This window comes from Erythrolamprus reginae, chromosome 10, assembly GCF_031021105.1.
Source record: "Erythrolamprus reginae isolate rEryReg1 chromosome 10, rEryReg1.hap1, whole genome shotgun sequence".
Classification (NCBI taxonomy): Eukaryota; Metazoa; Chordata; class Lepidosauria; order Squamata; family Dipsadidae; genus Erythrolamprus; species Erythrolamprus reginae.
Genome location: NC_091959.1, coordinates 14,702,721 through 14,718,966, shown reverse-complemented (window position 1 = coordinate 14,718,966; position 16,246 = coordinate 14,702,721). Strand labels below are relative to the sequence as shown.

Below are 16,246 nucleotides of genomic sequence, written 5' to 3'. Positions count from 1 at the left end.
ATAAATACATGAAGAAATAAAATGTTCCGCTCCAATCAAATCATAACTCCTCTCTTGTGTTATAGCAGAAACCAGGGCCTGCCAGACACTTCGTCCTCATTCACTGATTTCTGCCCTTTGCCTAAACTCAACAGCTCCAGGGAGGAGGAGATTTGGGGACTCTAAAATTTGCCCAAAAGCAACTCGGGGAATTGAATTCTGGAGTACAGGTAGTCCTCAATTTACAAGTATAACTGAACCCAACATTTCTGTTGCTAAGTGAGATGTATTAACCGACTTTCATCCCATTTTATGATCTTTCTATGTTAAATGAATCAGAGAAGTTCTTAAGTTAGTAACACAGGCAATGACTTTCACACTGCCTTGGCTTGCCAGAAAGTCACAAAAAGCAAAGCTTAAATAATTTTGCATAGCTATCTTTTATCCTTGCACCTCTTGCTGTTAGATATATTCCCAAGTACTGTACCATATTTAACTTTGACTATTTGCCAGTCCACTTTTTCTGACAATTGCTCCTTTTGTTTTTACATAAGATTTTTTATTATAACTTTAATTTTTTCTCTTATTTATTTTCAATCCTCCAAACTCCTTATCTTTTTTAATAGTTTAGGAATTGTCTCCAATGGTTCTTCTATAATAAATACTAAATTGTCTGCAAATGCTTGTAATTTATATCTTTCCTCTCTTATCTCCATTCCTTTAATTTCTGAATCTTGTCTAATATTCCTGTTCAAGACTTCCAAAGTCAATATAAATAGTAAAGACGATAGTGGGCATCCTTGTCTTGTTCCAGGATAATTTCTTAATCAAATTTCTGCAAACTCATTTCCTGTCCGGACGACACACTTGCTATTCTAGTTCCTTAGTATCTGCCCTGCAAATCCTACATTCAGTACTGAGGCACAAATTAGCAGCAAGTTATCTAGGTTTCAGTAGCTCTCTCTTTGCAAAGTGACCACAAGGCTACCAGCATGGAAAGCTTTGAAAGGATAATTACCGTAAATCATGAAGTGTAAAGCCAACAAGTGTGAAAAACAAGAGGCTGGTGGGTGCAAAGGTCAATGTAACTGTATATTAAGAGAAAAACAACTGTTGCCCTTATCAAGCTCTGCAGGACTAAATAGGCACCTGGCTCCATGCAGCCTCAGGGTCCTCCCAAAAATGACAGGGTGATGCATCCTTGTGGGTAGAACTGTATAAAACTTTAATACAAAGTTGGCTACAAAAGAAACCTCTTCGCAGCCCATAGGGCTTTTCAAGAATTGACCCAGGGCTTGGGCAGGCTGACCGGCATCTGCAGCGGGAACCTGGCTTGCAGAGAGAGCAGAGGAGGCGTGCAGCCCAAGCGCATGGAACCGTTCTCCGAAGTCGCTGTTAGCTGGAGGGGAAACACGGCTCTGCAGAGGTGGAAGTTTTGGGGAGAATGGCTGAAAGAGTTGCAGCGGTCTGGATGCACCAGGGCAGAGATTCATTCTCTGCTCTTGCCCCCTGGTGTATGGATCAGTAAATAGGTGGCCCCCAGCCCCAACTCTGGACTCCAAGGATCCGCTGACATTTCAGGTCAGGTCCCTTCCTGAAGGAAGGAAGAAAAGGCCAGCTGGCTAGGAGTCGCAGGCTGGGCCCCAACTCGGGTGGAGGGGAGAAGGGAGGGGGTTGCTACCTGGCTTGGCTGGAATGCAGAGCAGCCACAGAGCTGGCACGATGGGGACTCCCGCGCCGGATGAGCGGGGCCGAAGCGGAGTTGATGGCCAGGCCATGCAGGCCAGCACGGTGCAGAGGAGTCGCCACGGACGGGAAGGGGAAGCTGCCGTACAGGGGGCCGGCGACGTTCCCAGGCTGGGACAGGCAATTCAGGGAGCCGTGGCCCATGTACAGGGGTCTCCTGCCCGACGAAACTCTGTCTGGAGAAGGAAACGGCATAGAAAGATAGAAACATAGAAGTCTGATGGCAGAAAAAGACCTCATGGTCCATCTAGTCTGCCCTTATACTATTTTCTGTATTTTATCTTAGGATGGATATATGTTTATCCCAGGCATGTTTAAATTCAGTTACTGTGGATTTATCTACCACGTCTGCTGGAAGTTTGTTCCAAGGATCTACTATTCTTTCAGTGAAATAATATTTTCTCATGTTGCTTTTGATCTTTCCCCCAACTAACTTCAGATTGTGTCCCCTTGTTCTTGTGTTCACTTTCCTATTAAAAACACTTCCTTCCTGAACCTTATTTAACCCTTTAATATATTTAAATGTTTCGATCATGTCCCCCCTTTTCCTTCTGTCCTCCAGACTGAGGGTCTTGGCCAGAAGCAGGCAGGAGAGCTGCAACTCCGTAAATGGACCCTGATCTCTTCTGCACCCCAAGGTCCATAGCAGCTACAAGTCCAGAACTCCCTTCCTGCCCCTTTTCTGTGGCCAAAACGGTTGCCGGAGGTGAGGTGGTTCTCGGGGGCAGAATGGCCTTGTATACAGCACACACTGTAGGAAGGTGCACAGCTTCTACCCCAGCCCACCCGCCCCAGTTAATTGCACTGAGGGGTGTCTGGTGCAGATCCAAACTGCAGAGCCAACACTGTTTCCTCCGCACTGGGCAAAAGGGGGCAAGGAAGCTCCCTAGGCTGCATGGGTGCCCAGACAAGTGGGCCACGTTTCTGAGCCCTGGCACGCTGGCAGACAGGGGAGGCCCCTGCAGACACTCACTGCCTTCTGCTTTGTTCTTGGCACTGGCAAAACGCTGCCCTCCTGCTTTCAGCATCCGCGCCAGAGTGCACGGTTCGCCCACCATGGCCGTGCCCAGCCAGCTGAGGTTCCTGGGTGGCTGGAAGTGGAGCTGGGGCTCGCGAGGGGGGCCAAGGCCTGAGAGGGCTCCCAGGATAGTCGGGATGAAGCTTTGGTTTCCCAGCAGCTGGACTCGGGCTGTGGGTTGCTGCTGCTGCAGGTACTGGCGGCCGAGCTCCTGAGCCGAGCCCCTCAGGAGGGAGAGCGGGACGAGGGTCATCAGGTCCTGGGTGCTGTGGTTGTGGAACACGTCCTGTAGAAAGTTGGGCTGGAAGACAAAAGCATCCATTTGAAGTTTTCGGAAAAACCACCTTCCTGTGCCATCCACCGGTTCCCACCGGGCTCTGAAAGGGGCAGGTTTTCTGCAATGCATCGCCCTGCCCTTGTAGGAGGCAGGTGGTTTAATGCCTCAAATTGGGAAATGAAAGCCTGTTTTGGTGTCCAGGTGAGAAGTCAGCAGGCTGACCTCAGGTCGGTCCTTGTCTCTTAGCCACAGGAAGGAGGCAGCAACCTCTGAAAAACCTTGACTAGTTGCAGCGACTAGTCCAGGGAGTTGCTTAAAGGCACACTACAAATCAGAAAGTTATTAACGGCATATCTGGGCCCTTCTAACCCCCTCAGAGAGGGTTCGCAACTTGGGCGTCCTCCTCGATCCACAGCTCACATTAGAGAAACATCTTTCAGCTGTGGCGATGGGGGCGTTTGCCCAGGTTTGCCTGGTGCACCAGTTGCGGCCCTATTTGGACCGGGAGTCACTGCTCACAGTCACTCATGCCCTCATCACCTCGAGGCTCGACTACTGTAATGCTCTCTACATGGGGCTACCTTTGAAAAGTGTTCGGAAAATTCAGATCGTGCAGAATGCAGCTGCGAGAGCTATCATGGGCTTTCCTAAATACGCCCATGTCACACCAACACTCCGCAGTCTGCATTGGTTGCCGATCAGTTTCCGGTCACAATTCAAAGTGTTGGTTATGACCTATAAAGCCCTTCATGGCACTGGACCAGAATATCTCCGGGGCCGCCTTCTGCCGCACGAATCCCAGCGACCAGTTAGGTCCCACAGAGTTGGCCGCCTCCGGGTCCCGTCAACTAAACAATGTCGTTTGGCGGGACCCAGGGGAAGAGCCTTCTCTGTGGCAGCCCCGACCCTTTGGAACCAACTCCCCCCAGATATCAGAGTTGCCCCCACCCTCCTAGCCTTTCGTAAGCTCCTTAAAACCCACCTCTGTCGTCAGGCATGGGGGAATTGACATGTTCCTTCCCCCTAGGCTTATAAAATTTATGCATGGTACGCTAGTATGTATGATTGGTTTTAATTTGTGGTGTTTTTTAAATTAACTTAAATATTAGATTTGTTTTACATTGTATTGCTATTGCTGTGAGCCGCCCCGAGTCTGCGGAGAGGGGCGGCATACAAATCTGATTAAACTTAAACTTCCAAATTAGACAACTGATTGCTATATTATCTGAAGGGGCAAAGACAAGTCCAAGCCAGTCATTAGATCACATCAATGGAAGCCAGAGCTCCAGGGGATTTTGCTTCGGGCTTTGAGTGCTCTCCTCTTTCAGACGCCAATTTTAAGATGGTGCAAACACACCCTGGCACTGAAGAGAAGGAGAAGGAACAAAAACAGTGGCCAAGGCAGGGAGGGAGTTTAGTTCCAAGCAAAGACAACCAGAGAAATCCCTCAGCCCCATCAAAAGCTGCACAGGATGCCACACTGAAGACTGCTCTAAAAACTTGAACAACTAAACAATGTCGGTTGGCGGGCCCCAGGGGAAGAGCCTTCTCTGTGGCGGCCCCGACACTCTGGAACCAGCTCCCCCCAGAGATTAGAACTGCCCCTACTCTCCTTGCCTTTCGTAAGCTCCTTAAAACCCACGTTTGCCTTCAGGCATGGGGGAACTGAGACATATCCCCCGGGCATATACAATTTATGTCTGGTATGTTTGTATGTATGTTTGTTTTAGTAATGGTTTTTTTTAAAATATTTTAAATTATAATTTAGATTTGTCATGAATTGTTTAATTTTGCTGTGAGCCGCCCCGAGTCTGCGGAGAAGGGTGGCATACAAATCTAAATAATAAATAAATAAATAAATAAATAAATCCATTTAGGTTAGTGAGGGGCAGACTGTGGCTGAAAATTGGGAAAATCTAATGGCAGTAAAAAAAACGACCGAGTGGAGAAGCAGTGGGCTCCCACTCATCGGATTTCTGCCTCAAGTTGGTCCTACCCAGCTCCAGGCTGCCTGGAGTTTCCCCACTGGACCACCCCACCGGCACTGGTGCCCAGCTCTTCCCCGGGACGATGGGCCTGTGCAGATGGTCACCTGGCATTCAGACACATTGATGTGGGGCCTCTGGGCTTCCACAGGCTTCGTCTCGCCGCTGCGCAGCAGGCGTGTGAGCTGGTCCACGATGCCAAGCCCCCGGATGAGGTTCTCTCGCCGCAGGAGGGCCTTGACCCTCTCGACTTCCTCTTCCTCCACTATGGCTTGGGGAGACATGCTGTCGTACTGTAAGGAGGCCATCTGGGAAGCAAAACAGCAGCTTGCTCATTTAAAAAAAATTCACATATGCCCATGTCAATTCACGTTTAAACACTTCCCAGAAAGTAAAACCAGAGGCTCTTTGACTAGAACCGATGCCGGGAGTGGGAGTTTCTAGCCCGAGATTTCTTGGCTTGTGCTGGACCCCACTATGGTCAGCTGCTCAGCAGCTCCAAGGCTGAAGGGTCCTTGCTGGCTCCTGAGCACACCAGGCCCCACTGAGACCCTGTCTTGTCCTGGGCCCTCTGCACATCACTCAAGGGCAGCCAGCCAGCCAGCCAGCCAGCCGAGGGAAGAGGCAACACATGATCCTCGGATTTCGGCCACCTGGTGGTCTCTTTTGAAGGCCACACCAATCAAGATCAGTTTCCTGCAGCACTGGGTGGAAACCCACTCTCCCTGGACTCCATCTGGGCCGAGGTCCATGCTTTCCTAAATACGCCCATGTCACACCAACACTCCGCAGTCTGCATTGGTTGCCGATCAGTTTCCGGTCACAATTCAAAGTGCTGGTCATGACCTATAAAGCCCTTCATGGCACCGGACCAGAATATCTCCAGGACCGCCTTCTGCCGTACGAATCCCAGCGACCAGTTAGGTCCCACAGAGTTGGCCTTCTCCGGGTCCCGTCAACTAAACAATGTCGTTTGGCGGGACCCAGGGGAAGAGCCTTCTCTGTGGCGGCCCCGACCCTTTGAAACCAACTCCCCCCACATATCAGAGTTGCCCCCACCCTCCTAGCCTTAAGTAAGCTCCTTAAAACCCACCTCTGTCGTCAGGCATGGGGGAATTGATACTTTCCCTTCCCCCTAGGCTTATAAAATTTATGCATGGTATGCTAGTATGTGTGATTGGTTTCTAAATTGGGTTTTTTTAAATTAACTTAAATATTAGATTTGTTTTCATTGTATTATTATTGCTGTGAGCCGCCCCGAGTCTGCGGAGAGGGGCAGCATACAAATCTGATTAATAAATAAATAAATAAATAAATTTGCCATGCAGGAATTGAGGGAGAGCCGCCGCGCGCCCCCCCCCCCCATGCACCCTGCTGTCAGGTCACCTTGGGGCTCCAGGTCTTGCTGTGGCTGTAGGCCATTCGGGTGAGGGCAGCCTTGCCCTTGCTCTTCTCCTGGGCCTTCTCCCCAGCCGACTCTCCCTGCAAGCTCTCCTTCCCTTCCCGCTTCTTCCTCCCGGCTGTGTTCTCCCTCTGCTCCTGTTTCTGGCGGATCTCCTCCAGCTGCTGCCTGGGGCGGAAGGGGCCACACGGTCAGCAGCCACATAGGCGGCTCTCAGACTTGCCAAGAGTTTCATTGGGACTCAGTCAAAGTCCCATTTCTCTCCCCACGCCCCCCCCCCATCTACCTGGCACACTCTTCTCTGGCCTTGGAGGCCACCGTCTCTTGGAAGAGGGATCCGCTGTGCTTGAAAAAGGGGCTGTACTTTTCAGTGCCATAGGAGGGGAAGATGCGCCGGTAGTGGCCCAGGTGGCTGTTCTCGTACTTCTCGGACTGGGCCAGCCAGGCGGCGTGGCTGCTCTCCATCTGTTCACGCCTGCAAGATAAAGAGGTGGCCCTAAACCACAGACCCACTGAGCCATTTGGACCTGTTTCCCACAGAAAAGAAAACATCAGGAGCCACAAAACCTGAGTAGGCATGGACAAGTCGACCTCACTCACTCACACCCAGTCACAGGAAACACCCCCCTCCCCCAGCTAGGCCTACCAGCCGGACGTTAGGAATCAGCTCCCCCCAGAGATTCGCACTGCCCCCACCCTCCTTGCCTTTGGAAAGAGTTTAAAAACTCATCTTTGTCGCCAGGCCTGGGGTTACTAGATCTTCCCCCGACCAATGAATTTTTTTTAGTATGATTTTATTGAATGCGTGTTAATGTAAGTTTTTAAAGCTAGAATTTTTAAAGATTATTTTAATGTATATTATTTGGATTACTGTACTGCTGTGAGGCGCCCCGAGTCCTCGGAGAGGGGCAGCAGACAAATCCAAATAAATAAGTAAGTAAGTAAGTAAGTAAGTAAGTAAGTAAGTAAGTAAGTAAGTAAGTAAGTAAATAAGTAAAATTAGGACAACTGGTTGTTAAAAAACAAGGGGGGGCACAAAACCTTTTGATCTCCTCTCTCTGTATATTTCTGTGTGTCTCTCTCTTCCTCTCTCTCTCTCTCTCTCTTCCCTGCCCCTCTGTCTCGCTCTGCCCCTCCTCTGATTCTGATAGGAGGCACTCTTGCACTGCCTTATTTATTTGTTTGTTTGTTTGATTTTTATGTCACTCTTCTCCTTAGACTCAGGGTGGCTTACAACATGCTAGCAATAGCACTTTTTTAACAGAGCTAGGCTATTGCCCCCACAATCCTCATTTTACCCACCTCGGAAGGATGGAAGGCTGAGTCAACCTTGAGCTGGTGATGAGATTTGAACCGCTGACCTTCAGATCTACAAGTCAGCTTCAGTGGCCTGCAGTACAGCACTCTACCTGCTGCGCCACCCCGGCTCATCACTTGTGTAGCACAGTGATCTTTAGTGCGCTCTACAACTATCTCCCCCGCTGGAGAGAGAATGGGGAGGGCCCTCCGCGAAAGGGCTCCCAGATCTACCTGGCCTCTCGGGGCTGCTGGTGGGGCTGCAGAAGGCGCTCCTTCACCCGCCGCTTGTCTTCTTCCAGCACCTTCTTTTTGTCACAGGCCCGCAGGTTGATGAGACTGATGGCATCACAGAGCAAGGCGTCCTTCACTTCCCGGTCCAGACGTGAATCCGTGGTGAAGCTGGGAGAATGGTTGACCTGAAAGAGGGATCAGACACCCCCAACCCCCAGGCGGCATTCGCATTCATTTTGACCTAAGGAACCGCAACGTCTCTTTGATGATCTCTTCTTGGTTTTTACCACATCTCAGGCATCAACACCCTTGAAAATGTCCAAAGATATTTCACCAGAAGAGCCCTTCACTCCTCCACTCGAAACAGAATATCCTACGAAAATAGACTAACAATCCTGGGCCTAGAAAGCCTAGAACTACGGCACCTAAAACACGATTTGAGTATTGCCCACAAGATCATATGCTGCAACGTCCTACCGGTCAATGACTACTTCAGCTTCAACCGCAACAACACAAGAGCACGCAACAGATTCAAACTTAATACGAACCGCTCCAAACTTGACTGTAAAAAATATGATTTCAACAATCAAGTTATCGAAGCGTGGAACTCATTACCGGACTCAATTGTGTCAACCCCTAACCCCCAACACTTCTCCCTTAGACTCTCCATGATTGACCTCTCCAGGTTCCTAAGAGGCCAGTAAGGGGCGTACATAAGTGCACTGGTGTGCCTTTCGTCCCCTGTCCAATTGTCTTTCCTTTCTCTCACTTATCATATATTTTCTTTTCTTCATATATTCTTTCCTCTAAGTTCACTTTACCCTTATATATATTACTACATGTCTATTTTTCTTCCTATACATTTGTGTATTGGACAAATGAATAAATAAATAAATAAATAAATTCCTTTTAAAAACAGCTTTTAAGGCTGCACATAGGACTTTGGTTAGGAGAGAATGCTACCAAGAATATCCCAAAGGTGCTTTTTTAAGTGGCAACTGGACTTTCTGGTTTTCCTTTGAAGACGTTTCGCTTCTCACCCAGGAAGCTTCTTGGATGAGAAGGGAAACATCTTCAAAGAGAGACCAGAAAGTTTAGTTGGCTCTTGAAAAGCACCTTTGGAACAACCGTGGCCTGGATGACTGAGAATCTCCACAACTACTGCTAAGAATAAAAGATGGGTGACCCTTCGGGCAGATGAATCTGTTCCTTTGGGTCTCAAAGAGAAGTGCTCAGGAAATTCTCTGCTGAAGGGGATGATGGGAAGAGCTGGCAACAGAGACTGGGCTTTTACTGCTGGGTGGATGTTTAAAAAGATTGCCCTATTCTACTAGTTTTTCTCATCATTCCTATCACCCATTTCCTCCCATGTTGACTGTATGACTGTAACTTGTTGCTTATATCCTAAGATTTTTATTAATATTGCTTCTTCCTTGCTTATTTGACCCCTATGACAATCATTAAGTGTTGTACCACATGATTCTTGACAAATGTATATCTTATTTTATGGACGCTGAGAGCATATGACAGCTCACATTAGAGAAACATCTTTCAACTGTGGCGAGGGGGGCGTTCGCCCAGGTTCGCCTTGTGTACCAGTTGCGACCCTACTTGGACTGGGAGTCACTGCTCACGGTCACTCATGCCCTCATCACCTCGAGGATTGACTACTGTAATGCTCTCTACATGGGGCTACTTTGAAAAATGTTTGGAAACTTCAGATCGTGCAGAATGCAGCTGCGAGAGCAATCATGGGCTTTCCCAAATATGCCCATGTTACACCAACACTCCTCAGTCTGCATTGGTTGCCGATCAGTTTCCGATCACAATTCAAAGTGTTGGTTATGACCTATAAAGCCCTCCATGGCACTGGACCAGATTATCTCAGGGACCGCCTTCTGCTGCACGAATCCCAGCGACCAGTTAGGTCCCACAGAGTGGATCTTCTCCAGGTCCCATCAACTAAACAATGTCGCTTGGCGGGACCCAGGGGAAGAGCCTTCTCTGTGGCGGCCCCGGCCCTCTGGAACCAACTCCCCCCCGAGATTAGAATTGCCCCCACCCTCCTTACCTTTCGTAAGCTACTTAAAACCCACCTCTGCCGCCAGGCATGGGGGAACTGAGATACTCTTTCCCCCTAGGCCTTTACAATTCTATGCATGGCATGTATGTATGTATGTATGTATGTATGTATGTATGTATGTATGTATGTTTGGTTTTTATATTAATGGGTTTTTAATCGTTTTTAGTATTGTACACTATTGTACACTGTTTTATTGTTGCTGTTGGCCGCTCCGAGTCTCCAATCAATCAATCAACAAAAAAACAAATAAATATGCACCAAGACAAATTCCTTGTGTGTCCAATCACACTTAGCCAATAAAAATTCTATTCTATTCTATTCTACTTCATCCCCAACTTTCAATGACCTCATTCCTATTTCCTTCAAAATTCAGCAGGTGCTAGAGCAGGTAAACCCCAGCCAGCTCTTCCTGCCTCTGATGGGCCCTTTATTTAATTTATATCTCAACCATCTCACTGTCAAAGGGCCTTGGGAAGAAGGGTACCTACCTCCAGAAGCCACGGCTTGAGTTTCCGATCGAGGAGGATGTCGAAGCCCAGAATCTCAAAGCAGGCACAGCCAGAGATGTGGTTGGGGAAGCAAGTGCGATAGTTGTGCTTCAGAACTGGATGAGCAGCAATGAGCGTTTTGATTATGATGTCCTCGATGTCCCGCCACAGTTCGCCTATGTCGTAGCTGTGCTCCCGCATCCAAGTGTTCAAGGTGGAGAGCTTCCTGTTGAGTCAGGGGAGGAAGAAGATCTACTGCAGGCGCAATTCTACTACAAGCCAGCCCCGGATCACTGGACAATAGCCTCCCCCCCCCCCCAGGAACTCTAGGCCCTTCCAAGGGAGCCTGGCTTTCCCTTGGGGTGCAGCCACATCCCTCCCGGTCACAAAGGGATGCACAGGGGTCCCGGCCTTGAGCAGGGTAGACATAGCCATCTAAGATAAAGCCCTTCATGGCACTGGACCAGAATATCTCCGAGACTGCCTGCTGCCGCATGAATCCCAGCAACCGATTAGGTCCCACAGAGTGGGTCTTCTCCGGGTCCCGTCAACTAAACAATGTCGGTTGGTGGGCCCCAGGGGAAGAGCCTTCTCTGTGGCGGCCCCGACCCTCTGGAACCAACTCCCCCCGGAGATTAGAACTGCCCCTACTCTCCTTGCCTTTCGTAAGCTCCTTAAGACCCACCTTTGTCGTCAGGCATGGGGGAACTGAGTCATCTCCCCCCCGGCATATACAATTTATGAATGGTATGTTTGTATGTATGTTTGTTTAGAAAATGGGGGTTTTAAAATATTTTTAAACTGTAATTTAGATTTGTTGTAAATTGTTTCACTTTGTTGTGAGCCGCCCCGAGTCTGCGGAGAGGGGCGGCATACAAATCTAAATAATAAATAAATAAATAAATAAATAAGATACAGCGTTTTCTCCCAGCTCCTTCTGAGATGGTGATGGTGATGGAGCCTTTCCCCCCCAGGATGCAGGCATGCCTGGTTGCCCCCCTCGGAAGCCACACAAGTCAACCACTTTTTTCAAAGCAGCTGTTTCACGGAGTTGAGAAAAGTGGAGTTTCCTACAAATGGGCACCTGGTGTCCTATCCCCCCACCCTGACCCCCAGTCCCCATTAGCAGAAGTGCTGTTTCCTCTCCTGCAAGCAATACCTCTTGCTGCCTGTGTTGTCATCCCGCACAAAATTCTCATTATGCTTGTTGATGGCATAGTTGGTCAAGTGCATACAGATGTCATCCTGTGAGAGAGACGTTGGGAGGGAGAGCCTGACTCCCCTCGCCTGAAGGCCCCTGGAATTCTCCCCTTGCCCACCGGCTTCCCCTTCTCCTTGCCCCCCCTGCACCACCAAGGGGCCATCCCGAGGAGCCCTGCGGGCCCGAGGATGGCATTCACCACGTCACGTTCTCCATAGCCACTCCCAAAAACCCCGTCTGACACCAACAGCTTATCTCCCTACAAAGCGAATGCCAGTTCCTGGGCTTCTTTACCAGGTTGCTGCTGTTGGGCTCGATGTACCTCATGGTGGCAAAGCGGGCCAGCCCCTCGTCATAGACAAAGATCTTCAGGGGGTCGCAGGAGGTGACCAAGACATAAATGCGCATGTCAAACTTAAAGCCATCAATGAGGAAGGGCTACAAAGAAAGGAGGAGAGACTGAGAGAAAGGAACATGGCATCGGACCAGAATAACTAAGGGACTGCCTTCTGCCGCACGAGTCCCAGTGACCAGTTAGGTCACACAGAGTTGGCCTTCTCCGGGTCCCGTCGACTAAACAATGCCTTTTGGCGGGACCCAGGGGAAGAGCCTTCTCTGTGGCGGCCCCGGCTCTCTAGAATCAACTCCCCCCAAGATTTGAATTGCCCCCACCCTCCCTGTCTTCTGCAAGATGTTAAAGACCCACTTATGTCGCCAGGCATGGGGGGACTGATTCCCCCCCCCCTGCTGATTATAGCAATAGAGAATGGTATGATTGTGTAGTATTGATTGTTTTTTAATATTAAGGGGTTTTAATTCTAGTTTTTACTAATATTAGATTTGTACCATTGCTTATTGTATTTTATTATTGTTGTGAGCCATCCTGAGTCCTCGGAGAGGGGTGGCATACAAATCTAATAAATAATAATAATAATAATTAATAATAATAATAATAACAACAACAATTCCTGGCCGGCTGATTCTAGCCCCAAGGACCTGTAGCCGAGACCACATTCTCAACCGCCTGGAACTCAGGGTCTCTGTCCTAGGGCTGGGCAACTGCTCGCCCCCAGAGTCCCAGGCCCACCTTAGTAATATATTGCTGGCAGATCATGTGCTCGCCATGCTTTATTTCCTTGGGGTTCCGGGTAATGAAGATGCCCCGCCCCTGGCAGCCACTGTCCGGCTTGCAAATGTACGTCCTGTTCTTCCTCGTTCGCCCATAGGCCTGGAAGTCACCATAGCTGCAGAAAGACAACACAGGGACTGGCATGTGCGAGCGCCACGCGTGCCCCCAGACTCTCACGCCGTGTCGCCTGAGAGCATTCCCCATGGCTGGCACAACCACGGCCACTGTTCACTCGTTCACTTACTCGGCTGGCAAGCACCAGGTGCGTGGGAAGATGCAGTACTCCTTAGCAAAGAGCCTCAGCATCCGGTTGAGGTTGCGGGCCAGCAGGTCCTTGCGGCAGATTTCGGCCATGCCAGGAAAGTGGTTGATTTTCTGGAATGAAAAAAAAAGCAGGAGAAGGAAATGGAAGCACCTTGGCACAGCGTTCATTTTGTTGCTCTGCAGAAGGCTTTGCCCCACTTTTCAGTCACGGAGTGCATTTCCCAAACAGCTTCAACATTTCATAAAGCAATTATGAACACATAGAAAAAAACCCCAACCCCAACCTCCATAAGAAAAAATAAAGGCACGTTAGCAACTTTTTATTCACTTTACCCAATAACTAAACAATAACTAAACATTTCGCAAACTACTGAAAACCCACCTATGCCGCCAGGCTTGGGGGACATAATTGACCCTTAGCTGTTTCATTTTTTGCTTGATTTAATTGAATGGTATGACTGTTTTATAATGGGTTTTATAACTGTTTTTAATATTAGATTTGTGGTTTGTATTTTGTTGTATTGTAGTTGTTATTATTATTTATTCATTCATTCATTCATTCATTCATTCATTCATTCATTCATTCATTCATTCATTCATTCATTCGATTTTTATGCCAGTCTTCTTAGACTCAGGGCGGCTTACAACATGTTAGCAATAGCACTTTTTAACAGAGCTAGGCTATTGCCCCCACAATCCGGGTCCTCATTTGACCCACCTCGGAAGGATGGAAGGCTGAGTCAACCTTGAGCCGGTGATGAGATTTGAACCGCTGACCTTCAGATCTATAGTCAGCTTCAGTGGCCTGCAGTACAGCACTCTACCTGCTGCGCCACCCCGGCTCATAAACTTTATAATAATAATAAAAGTCGAATTAAACAAAGTGATTTGCTACATAAAAGAATATGAGGGTGCTGGAGGAAATACTATAGAAAAACAGTATTATAGAAATACAGTACATAGCTATGGCCCCTCTCTGATGAATCCCTATTCTCATTCTTCTGAGGTTCTTCTAATCTTTTGGCACTGTTGGGAGATACATGAAGCAGGCAGTATATGCCCTGCCATGGGATATCAAAGGCCCTAGTGCCTCTCCCTCTCCCTTCCCATCTCCCAACCCCTCAGATCCAGGAGACAGCTCCTCACTTTAAGAACTTGGCAGTCAGCCAGCCTTCCCAAGCTATAAAAGAACTTAATTTTCTCCGCTCCCTTAGCCCCTGGCTGTGCTGGGTACCTGGAACCTTTTCATTTCCATGACACGCTCCAGGGAAACTGAGCAGTCAGTCCAGTAAACGGTCCACTCCTCATCCTCCCCTACTTCTTTCAGGCCACAGCGCCGAGCCGCTCGCCTAACTGCAGCAAAGGAAAGACAAAGCTGGTTCCAAGAGGCATCCAGTGATCTTCTGGCCTTGCTTGCAGAAGCTACAGGCACTTGAGCATCAAGAAGGATCGTTCAGATTATTCAACCCCTCCAAGGGAGGCCCTGGAATCCCAGCAAGGGACCCAGTGGCTCTCCTGGTCCAGATTAGACAGCAATGGCTCATTGCTGCACAAAGCTAACCAAGGGAGATGTTATCCTCCTTTGGAGTGCAAAACCAACTCCTGCCTGCGGCTTCTTCCTCAAAGGCCCAGGTGGGGCTTCTCCCCTCCCCCACTCCAGAAACCCCTGTATAAATTTCATTCTTTATACAGGAGAGAAAGTCAGGTTACCTCCAGTTATTTCACTTTTGCTTTGGTTCTGTGCCAATCTCTGTGCCCGAGTTGGGAGAGGAAAGCGCCCGAGAATCCGTCTTTACTCACCGCTTTCGTATTTGCAGTTGGCGAGGTTGATGGAAAGCAGCCTGGGGGGGGGAGAAGAGAGAAAGGAGTCGCGTCGGGCGGGAGCTGCGGGCCTCCCACACGCAGGAGGCGGCCCGGGGCGCTGCGACCCCCTCCCGCCCACCCTCCGAGAGCGCACCGGTGCCTCCTCTTCCTCTTGGGCCGGGGCTCCTCCGGCTCGGCCTCCTCCGCCGGGGGCTCCTCCGGGCCGGCCGCGGGCTGTTCCTGGCCGGGCTCTGGGTCTCTGTCCGCAGGAGAGGCGCGCGGGGGCTCCTTCCACTCGACCACCGGCCTCTTCAGGCATTCGTTGGCAGACTCGTCCGAGAGGCCGCCGTCTTCCTCCTCCTCCTCCTCCTCTTCCTCCTCCTCCTCGTCGTCCTCCTCCCCGTCGCTCTCGTTCTCGGACTCGCTGCTCTCCTCTCGGCCGATCTTCATCCTCTCGGCCCCTGCGGCGGGAGCCACAGCCGGGCCGTCAGCGCGGTCGCTGCCATTGTGAGCACCGCAAGCATTATTACTGCCCGCTTCCAGCGACCGCCCTGCCCGCCTCGCCCCGACGGACACGCTCCCCGCGCACCGGCCGGTGGAAGCCTCCTTCGCGGCCGCCCGCCCGGCTCGCCCGCGGCCGCCCTGCTCACCCAGCCCGGCGGCTCTCCTGGCGCAGCGGCGGCAGCGCCTGAGGCTCCCTCGGGCCGCAACGCGGTCACCATGCCGACCAGCAGCCCCGCCCGCCAGGCGACCTACGGAGCACGCGCAGGGCCCTGGCGCTACGGCAACGAGGGACGCGAAGGCGGGATTCTAACAGCCCTTGCGTCATTTCTGGGCGACGGTCTGGGTTGACGTCTCCGCCCACGCCCCGCCCCTTACGGCTGACAAGTTGGTGCTCGGCCCGTGTTGGGCCAAGGGTAAGCAAAGTTGGCTCTTTTATGACTTCAACTCCCAGAATTCCTGAGATAGCATGATTGGCTCAGGAATTCTGGGCGTTGAAGTCCACAAGTCATAGAAGAGCCAACTTTGCCTACCCGTGTTGGGTGGTAACGGCAGGCGGGGAAACGTCGCGCTCTCCGGCGGGAGCAAGGGGAGTCCGCCAGCTAGGGAGGCTGATGCGGACGGGAGGTGGTGGGCTACAAGGGTACTACTGCACCTGGGCAGGTAGCAGAAAGCGCGGAACAAAAAAGCGCGCCGAAACACACACACCCCGCGCGATTCTGCTACCTGCTCAGGTATAGTAGCAGAATTGCGATGGACTTCGTTAGTACTCAGAGCCCCGGGGGCGAGCACATGTCTCCGTTCCACCTTTGTAGCCCACCTATGGTGGTGGGAGAGCAG

At 50.3% G+C, this 16,246-nt stretch overlaps 1 protein-coding gene across 6 annotated transcripts; it reads right to left on the bottom strand.

Annotated features, from left to right (window-relative positions):
• Positions 1–1,180: 1,180 nt before the first annotated feature.
• Positions 1,181–15,641, bottom strand: TTLL13 (tubulin tyrosine ligase like 13). Of its 6 annotated transcripts, none has more exons than XM_070763525.1 (16): positions 15,556–15,641; positions 15,060–15,404; positions 14,903–14,943; positions 14,337–14,455; positions 13,083–13,213; positions 12,797–12,953; positions 12,004–12,147; positions 11,668–11,753; positions 10,509–10,734; positions 7,938–8,122; positions 6,694–6,882; positions 6,392–6,575; positions 5,113–5,313; positions 2,699–3,044; positions 1,661–1,901; positions 1,181–1,573 (listed from the first exon to the last, which is right to left on the bottom strand). In XM_070763525.1, exons 2-16 carry the CDS (start codon positions 15,353–15,355, stop codon positions 1,501–1,503), a joined length of 2,619 nt encoding a protein of 872 aa, XP_070619626.1. In that variant the 5' UTR covers positions 15,356–15,404; positions 15,556–15,641; the 3' UTR covers positions 1,181–1,500. The 6 variants fall into 6 exon arrangements, with proteins under 6 accessions (XP_070619626.1, XP_070619622.1, XP_070619624.1 ...); XM_070763521.1 differs by having other exon boundaries at positions 1,181–1,397; XM_070763523.1 differs by having other exon boundaries at positions 1,181–1,397; positions 15,060–15,366; positions 15,556–15,629.
• Positions 15,642–16,246: the final 605 nt, after the last annotated feature.

What these genes read in the sequence shown, in the direction of transcription:
- TTLL13 (XM_070763521.1), bottom strand. Translation starts at nt 15,355, where the DNA reads ATGAAGATCGGCCGAGAGGAGAGCAGCGAGTCCGAGAACGAGAGCGAC. An exon ending in AAGAGGAAGAGGAGGCACCG is followed by an intron (nt 14,944 to 15,059) that starts GTGCGCTCTCGG and finishes TCCCCCCCCCAG; the next exon opens with GCTGCTTTCCATCAACCTCG. An exon ending in CTGCATTCCAGCCAAGCCAG is followed by an intron (nt 1,398 to 1,660) that starts GTAGCAACCCCC and finishes CCACCTCTGCAG; the next exon opens with AGCCGTGTTTCCCCTCCAGC.